The 7,420-nt window shown below is 33.4% G+C and overlaps 1 protein-coding gene across 1 annotated transcript; it reads left to right on the forward strand.

Annotated features, from left to right (window-relative positions):
- The first annotated feature begins 582 nt into the window (after positions 1–582).
- Positions 583–1,578, forward strand: LOC104103300 (uncharacterized). The gene has a single exon (XM_070184598.1). The coding sequence runs from the start codon at positions 583–585 to the stop codon at positions 1,576–1,578; it is 996 nt and encodes a 331-aa protein (XP_070040699.1).
- Positions 1,579–7,420: the final 5,842 nt, after the last annotated feature.

Below are 7,420 nucleotides of genomic sequence, written 5' to 3' on the forward strand. Positions count from 1 at the left end.
TTTGAACAAAACATGGAACCTCCAAAGCAAAGAAATCAATAAATACAAAAAATTGTACTGAATTAAATACATCAATTTTTTATGCAATATGTTTTGAATTCTTGTATTTAAAAGTAGGATTAAGTTACAATATAATGTGATCATTAAAAATTTAATTATATCAAATAAAGTAGTAGAATACTTCAATTTTTTATAGTAAAATAATCATTAATATTAGTATTAATCAACTTTATAATTAAGCTAATAGATAAATTTTAGTTTTAAAGTAATTATTACACGACTCAACTTAGTTTAGCTGGATGTTAGTCCGATTCCGCCTAGAGAAGGGTTTTGTTTACTTTTCCAGGTTACATAAACACCGCAATCTATAAATTATGAATGTAAAAACTTCTAAGCCACAATCATGATAAGTTACTTAAAGTTTTCCCCCTCCTTGATAAGTGGCTTGGTATTGCACTTCGGAACGGTGTAAAACATCTAGTGTATACAGATACTAGCTCTTCGATAATATACCTCTTTCCTATTTTCAAAATCTTGGACGCAAAATCCTTAAGAGAATTGGTTGTAACAGATTGTGAACTAATGACTGTTTCACTGTCTAGTGGTGTGGCGAACTGCAATTCTTTGAGAAAGCTTTTTCTATCCGAGGTCTTCTTAAACGACAACATACTTCAGACTCTACTCACTAGTTGTCCCTTGATTGAAAGTTTCATCCTTAAGCATTGCTTTGGATTGGAAAAGATTGAGTTGTCGAATCTTCAAAAGATCAGGTCAGTTTCCATTTGGACACTTGGAAAGCAACATGTCAAAATCCAAGCACCAACTCTAGAACGCTTGCTTTATTGTGGTCATATTAAAGAGCCTCGTTTGTTGGATATTGTTGAATGTCAGAGTCTGAAATCTTTAAAGCTCTCATGTGTGTGTATATTTGATGGATTTCTCCAGCACCTTTTTTGTAGATCCCAATCCCTTGAGAGTATAACCATAGATGGAGAGATTGATGCTTCAGACTTGGTACCACTTGAGTATATGGGAGATCAAATTCCTAAGTTTAAAATTGCAAAAGAGTCAAGTCAATTGAAGCACTCACGTATCGTTCTTGATTGCTGGTCTGGGAATTTAAATGCTTCATGGTTCTTTAAGTTGAGGAAATTCCTATCAAATTTGATCTCTTGGTCTCAAGTTTCTCTTGATTTTCACATATGCAATGAGATTGACGGGAAAGATATGCAACTGCACCACATAGGTGCTCCCCCCAAAGTGGACGTTTTAAATGTAGATATAAAGTCAGATAGAGGGTTCCCAACTTTTGTGGATGCTTTGCTATGGAGTTGTCATTCTAGGAAACTCATCCTAACCTCAAGTATTGAGATGATTACATGTTTCATGGATCGTTTAATGTTTATGAAGAATTTAAGTCATTCTACTTCTCGTGGTAGCAAGTCTAGGCATAATCAATTAAAAGAAATAAAAGTATTTGATGAGAAAAATCAACCTCTGGAACTCAGAAGCGGGAAGTTGGCAATAAGGAACCTCATGAAGAGGGAGAAAGTTTACTTTTTATTAGATTGGTGGTGATGCAGTTAGTTTATCTCTATTTCAAATTGAATGCACTTATTCGTTTACAAAGTTATTATATCTATTAAGATAGATTCTAGATGATCAAGAACTTCAAATTTTTGAAGTTTTCTTAAAAAGGGTCTTTTGTCAAATTGACTAAGTTGGCACAGAGACTCTGTGTTTAGTGTTCTGTTTTCTCTTCAATTCATGTGAATTTGTTGTACGTTTGTTAACTTACTAGTTCTTGACACGCTGCGTTGGACGTGCATTACTGAAATGCTTATTTTGAGGTTGATTTAATAGTTCTCCATGGTGTTTATTCTTGAGGTACCAAAATACACCTTGAAATAATTCTTATATTCACTGCCCCTACCATTAATTTGGCTAATTTGAAAACTATTTATTATGACATAAGCTTATCATACGGTCATGAGTTTTTCTAAAATAATTTTGCATATATAGTTGAAAATTTCTTCTAATATGTTAATTGTTTGCAGCCATAATGTGTAATTTTATATGATTTAGTTTGAAGGTTATTTTAATCTTTTTGCAACAATCTATATTCTATACTATATTAATATTAGAAAGTACATATAAGATTGACATACTCGTATTATGTTAATAATGTTTTAACATATTGGATATCTTTCCCCAAATATGGCTCAATACGCAAAAGTAAAGTTAATACATATATTGTAATTGATCTAAATCACTCTAAAGAGGAATTTTCAAACCATTCAAAGTAATACCCCAAATCTTGAAATTGTTATTCTGCTACTTAGCTAGTGTATTTTGCAAAATATGTTTGCATTTTATCGATAAAAGATTCTTTATTCCCGAGCTCGAGGAGAGTTCATGCGTGAAATTTCTTTGAATTTCTTTGTTGAATAGAGGTGAGTTCAAGGTTCTTTGATCGGGAAATGCATGCACTTTAAAAATCATTATTATCACCAACTCAAGAAATAATGCACCAATAAGCAGGCAAGCAAGATTTTGTAAAGATGGATGTCCATCCAATTGGACCGAGTAGTGATTGGCATTGATGCAAAGCCAATAAAAAATATTATCACAACATACTGCGAAAACAAAAGTTGCACCAAAATTACTTAACATCATCAAATTTATATTCTTGTCCAAATTTCAAATTTATATTCTTGTCCAAATTTAAGCAAGTTCTCTTGTAATTAAAAAAAAAATACCAAATGGAATATAAAATTTAGACTCAATCCAACTACAATATAAAGGTATTTAGATCCTTTTCAAATGTTATTCACGATTAAGCCATGAGCATATCGTCTTACCTCCCTCTCAGAGTCTTGCAACGTGAGAACATCACCATCTATGACCGGGCCCTTTGACATTTTCATGATAAACCAGTGGTGGTGAATGAAATATTGCTTTATAATTGCATGTGAAAGGCATGAATATCTCTGCATAAAGCATATATATATATATATATATATATATATATATATATATATATATATATATATATATATATATATATATATATATATATATATATATATATAAAGGCAAGAGTAGCAAGTCAAGACCAACAGAAGGGTGCATTGTTTATTTGTTACCTTTATCTTGTTAAAAAGTAACGAAGAATGATGTCAATTTTACAACCCTGAGTTAATCCACAGGATATTATTCAGCACCAAATTTAAATGTTAATATTACGGCTTTTCCAGAGTCTTATCCTGCATCACCGGCCAAAGTCCTTGTCATTTGAGATAAAATCAAGATTCACATTGAAAAAGGAAAAATATTATAGAAGCACGGGTAGATATATTTATCTACTTGGGTGCTAAAAGTTTTACATGATTGAACTAACAGTTCTAGGTCCTAATAAAAGCATTTTTAGATAGAAGTATGTCTATTTCTCAAAATATTGATGCTAAAACACAACATTAATAAGACAACAATTGCATAAAAAAATTATTAATTGAAATTTCAGGTTTGAGAAAATAAAAACGAAAAGACAAAATACTAAAACTGTGAAAATATGGGAAGAAGTAACCATGTGATAATTAAATCTTTACTTGAGGAAACTTTCTACAGTATCGATTACACAATCAAATAGGAAAATACTCAGGAAAAAAATTGCAAAAAATTGTGTCAAAGGAAAAAGAATCATGTTAGAAAGAAATGTCGCCTACCTCATTTGTATTGGTGCAATTCCTAATAGAGTTCTATCGAATTGTCAATAAAAGCATCACGTCAATTGTTATTCCCCGGAAAGGAAAATCATCTCATAAGCTGTTGAAACAAAATTTCAGCTCTTTACTTTCATGTGAGAGATCAAACTCTTAAACATCAATTAAACAATATGATTTATATGATAAATGAGAAGTAAGAAGAAAAATTGACCCAAAAAAAAGAGCTTAAAACAACTTGCACGAAGAAATACCTCATATGTGCTCTCTAAACCAAATTCAAATAGTAGATAGTATTGTCAATAGAAGAAAAGTAAAAGATGATGTATATATTTGAGGAGCAGAAGAAACATGTATCATTGGGAAATGCAAGAGACAACAGTTTCTTTAGAAGACTAATAATGAATACATAGTTGTCTTTTCATTTGCATTCAGATTTAGAATAATTGAACTTAGCGTAAAAATGCACGATACTTAAAAGAGTACAATAACAATTGTAATTGAAGAAATATATATACGTGGATTATATATTTTGTACAAACATGTTATATCATAAAAAGATTGAAATCATTTAATGAAAAGTTCTTTTTTCAAGGACTAAATGGTCACTTAGATTTTAAAGGACATTTTTATAAATCAATTTTGAAGGTAGTTCTTCCTACTTTTAGTATAATATGATTAGATTGGTGATACAGTTAGTTTGTCTCTATTTCAAAGTGAATGCACTTATTCGTTTATAAAGTTACTACTATATCTTTTAGGATAGATTCTAGATAATTAAGAAGTTCAAATTTATGAAGATTTCCTAAAAGGGGTCTTTTTGTGATATATGAGTAATTTGGCACAGAGGCGCTATGTTTGGTGTTCTATTCTCTTTCCAGTTCATGTGAATTTGTTGTATGTTCTTTGACATATCAATGCTGTTCAGCAGATGACTTGAAACATTTATAGTTATTGGAATCTATTAGAGAATTCTGCACAAATATGAAAGATAGCAAGCTAGCATCTTGGGAAAAGCAATACATTTCCAACAGGTGGCAGGTTGACACTAATAAACAGTGTATTCGATGGGGTTCCGGTAAAGTGGCAAGGCAATTGGATATAGAGGATAAGGAGCAGTTTTCTCTGGGAAGGAAATCAAGACTAGGAAAAAAAACACTTGGTTGAATGGAGCATAGTCACTTGTGGTAGGAAAATGGGCGGCTTGGGTGATAAAAGCTTTCTACTAAAGTGTTTCAGGAAAACATTTTCCATTAAAAATATTTTCCTTCCTACCAAACACACCTGGGAGCATTCAGCAAGCTGCTGCAGGCAGCTTTGGAGATCAGTTCCTATATGCATATTTTGTGAGTCAGGGCTTAAGAGAAATAGTAGATGTTTTAGTGAGAAGAATGAGCATATGTCTTTTGCAACAACTATGTGTTTTAGGAGTCTTTTCTGAGCGTATGTACTCCTACTCCTTCAACCTATAAAAAGGAACAAAATTTTCTTGTACTGCTACAGTCCCCCCACCCCCACCCCCACCCCCATGTATTAAATAAAACTTTACCCTTTTCATCTAAAAAATGATAATGCCAAAGTGAAAAAGATTCAACCTTTGATCGACCAAATAAGTAAAAGAATGAAGAACATACTCTATCTATTAGCAGCAAGGAAAAACACCAAATAGATGCTATGTCCCTCGTTCTATAATTCCTCAGATTCCTCTTTTTTTCCTATTAAGTTTTCCGATAAAGAATATTAGTGAACGAAGCCCCTAGATCAAACAATAAACCATAAGAAAATAGCCATTACAACCATAAGAAAGTGAAAAGCGCAGGCTCCTGCAAGGATTTAGGTTACAAAAGAACCATAAAAAATCTAAGCAGCACAGGCAAGATCAATACTACATAGTAAATACCAACATCAACTAGACACTACCTTTGACAAATACGATAAATGAAAGCATAAGGTTGATAGGTTGCAAAATGACAAAGATATGGCACCAATAGGTTGTAGCAAACATAGGTACGCCTTGTTTAATACACATATAATGAAAATTAACATATCGATATGAACACTAACGAGGCGATGCAATGCTTCATCGTCAAAATTCATGCAGTCAGCAATAGATGGATAAATTGCTCCCTATAACAGCTTCCGCTCCTGAAAGTTTAACAGTAGAAATGAAATAAGAATAACACCTTATTGATCTTTCATGATTCATGACTAGTAAAAGTGAGGTATATAAAGACAACATATAGGACTATCCTTGAGCACGGTCATACATTTTAACATGCACCAAACATCAAATAAGTTTGTATCGTGTTTTAAGACTTATTGGTATATTTGGATGGGGTCCCGGGGACCTAGGGTATGTTTCGGATCAAGTTCAGACTCATTTTGGACTTTGTTGGATTGCCGATTTCTGGGTATATGGTTTTCTCTTTCGCGTTCGCGAGGAGAGGGTCGCGATCGCGATCGCGAAAGGTCAACATGTGAGTATTTGTTCTATGAGTTTAAGGACGTGATCGTGAAGCTTTGAGTGGTTGTTCAACGCGAACATGAGTGCCGGGACGCGTTCGCGAAGAAGGAAGGAGAGGTCTGGGAATTTCATGCGGTTGTTCATCACGATCGCGTGAGGCTATCCGCGATTACGTAGGTTTGGGAGACTGATCAACGTGTTCGCGTCCTAGTGATCGCGTTCGCATATGAGGTTTTTGCTACTTGATATTTTTGTTCTTCGCGACCACGAAGTGTAATAACTGGGTAGCAGGTTTTAAATTCCAAATCGAATGTTAGAGTACTATTTTCATATTTTGAGTTGTAGAGTTCGGTTTTAGGCGATTTTAGAGGGGACTTTCACGACTTGGATTAGGGTAAGTATTGTTTACTCAAATTTATCATTATTCCATGATTTTATCTTTATTTTAGTATTTAATTAGTGAATAGTGTAGAAATGGGGAATTTTGTAGAAACTTTGCAAAAATAAAAAATGAAAGTTTAAAGGTCGATTTGAGGTCGGAATTGGAGGATTTTGGTATGGTTGGACTCGTAATTGAATGGGTGTTCGGAATTTAAGAATTTTGTCGGGTTCTGAGGTGTGAGACCGGGGTTGACTTTTTTATTTTGGTTAAGATCTTAGCTTTATCTTTTGAAATCACTTCCTCTAGCTTTTACTGATAGTATTACGTTATTTTGGGTAGATTTGAACCTTCTGGAGGTTGATACGTGCGGGAAGGGCTTGTTAGCGGAGTGATTTGGTTTGCTAGAGGTATGTATCTTATCTAAACTTAGTTGAGGCATTAGTTTCCTGAATTATTTGTGATAACTACGTACTATGGATGGTGCACATGTGAGGGGTTGAGCCATATGTGTGCGTCGGGGTACTATTTCTATGCTCGTGATAGTGCGTAGGTTATGATATGCCTTGCAATGATTGCTAAGCTTCAAGTTGGGATGTTTCTCCTATTTGTACTCCTCTGAGCTATTTGTACCATATTTGAGATTTCATTCACGTTATTTTTCAGGTTGAACATGATAAACTGCTATTTCTTGATGGAAATTGTATGTTTTAGTTGTGATAGCACACATTGCACATGCATACACTATAGCATATTATTTATACCAGTCCAGGAGTATGAAACTTGATAATCATTAATCATGTTCCTGTATTCCCGCATATTTGCTTTCTATGTGTTATGATCTGGACTGGTAGC

This window comes from Nicotiana tomentosiformis, chromosome 9, assembly GCF_000390325.3.
Source record: "Nicotiana tomentosiformis chromosome 9, ASM39032v3, whole genome shotgun sequence".
In the NCBI taxonomy this organism is placed as follows: domain Eukaryota; kingdom Viridiplantae; phylum Streptophyta; class Magnoliopsida; order Solanales; family Solanaceae; genus Nicotiana; species Nicotiana tomentosiformis.

Coding starts and splice junctions, on each gene's coding strand:
- LOC104103300 (XM_070184598.1), top strand. CDS start 583: ATGACTGTTTCACTGTCTAGTGGTGTGGCGAACTGCAATTCTTTGAGA.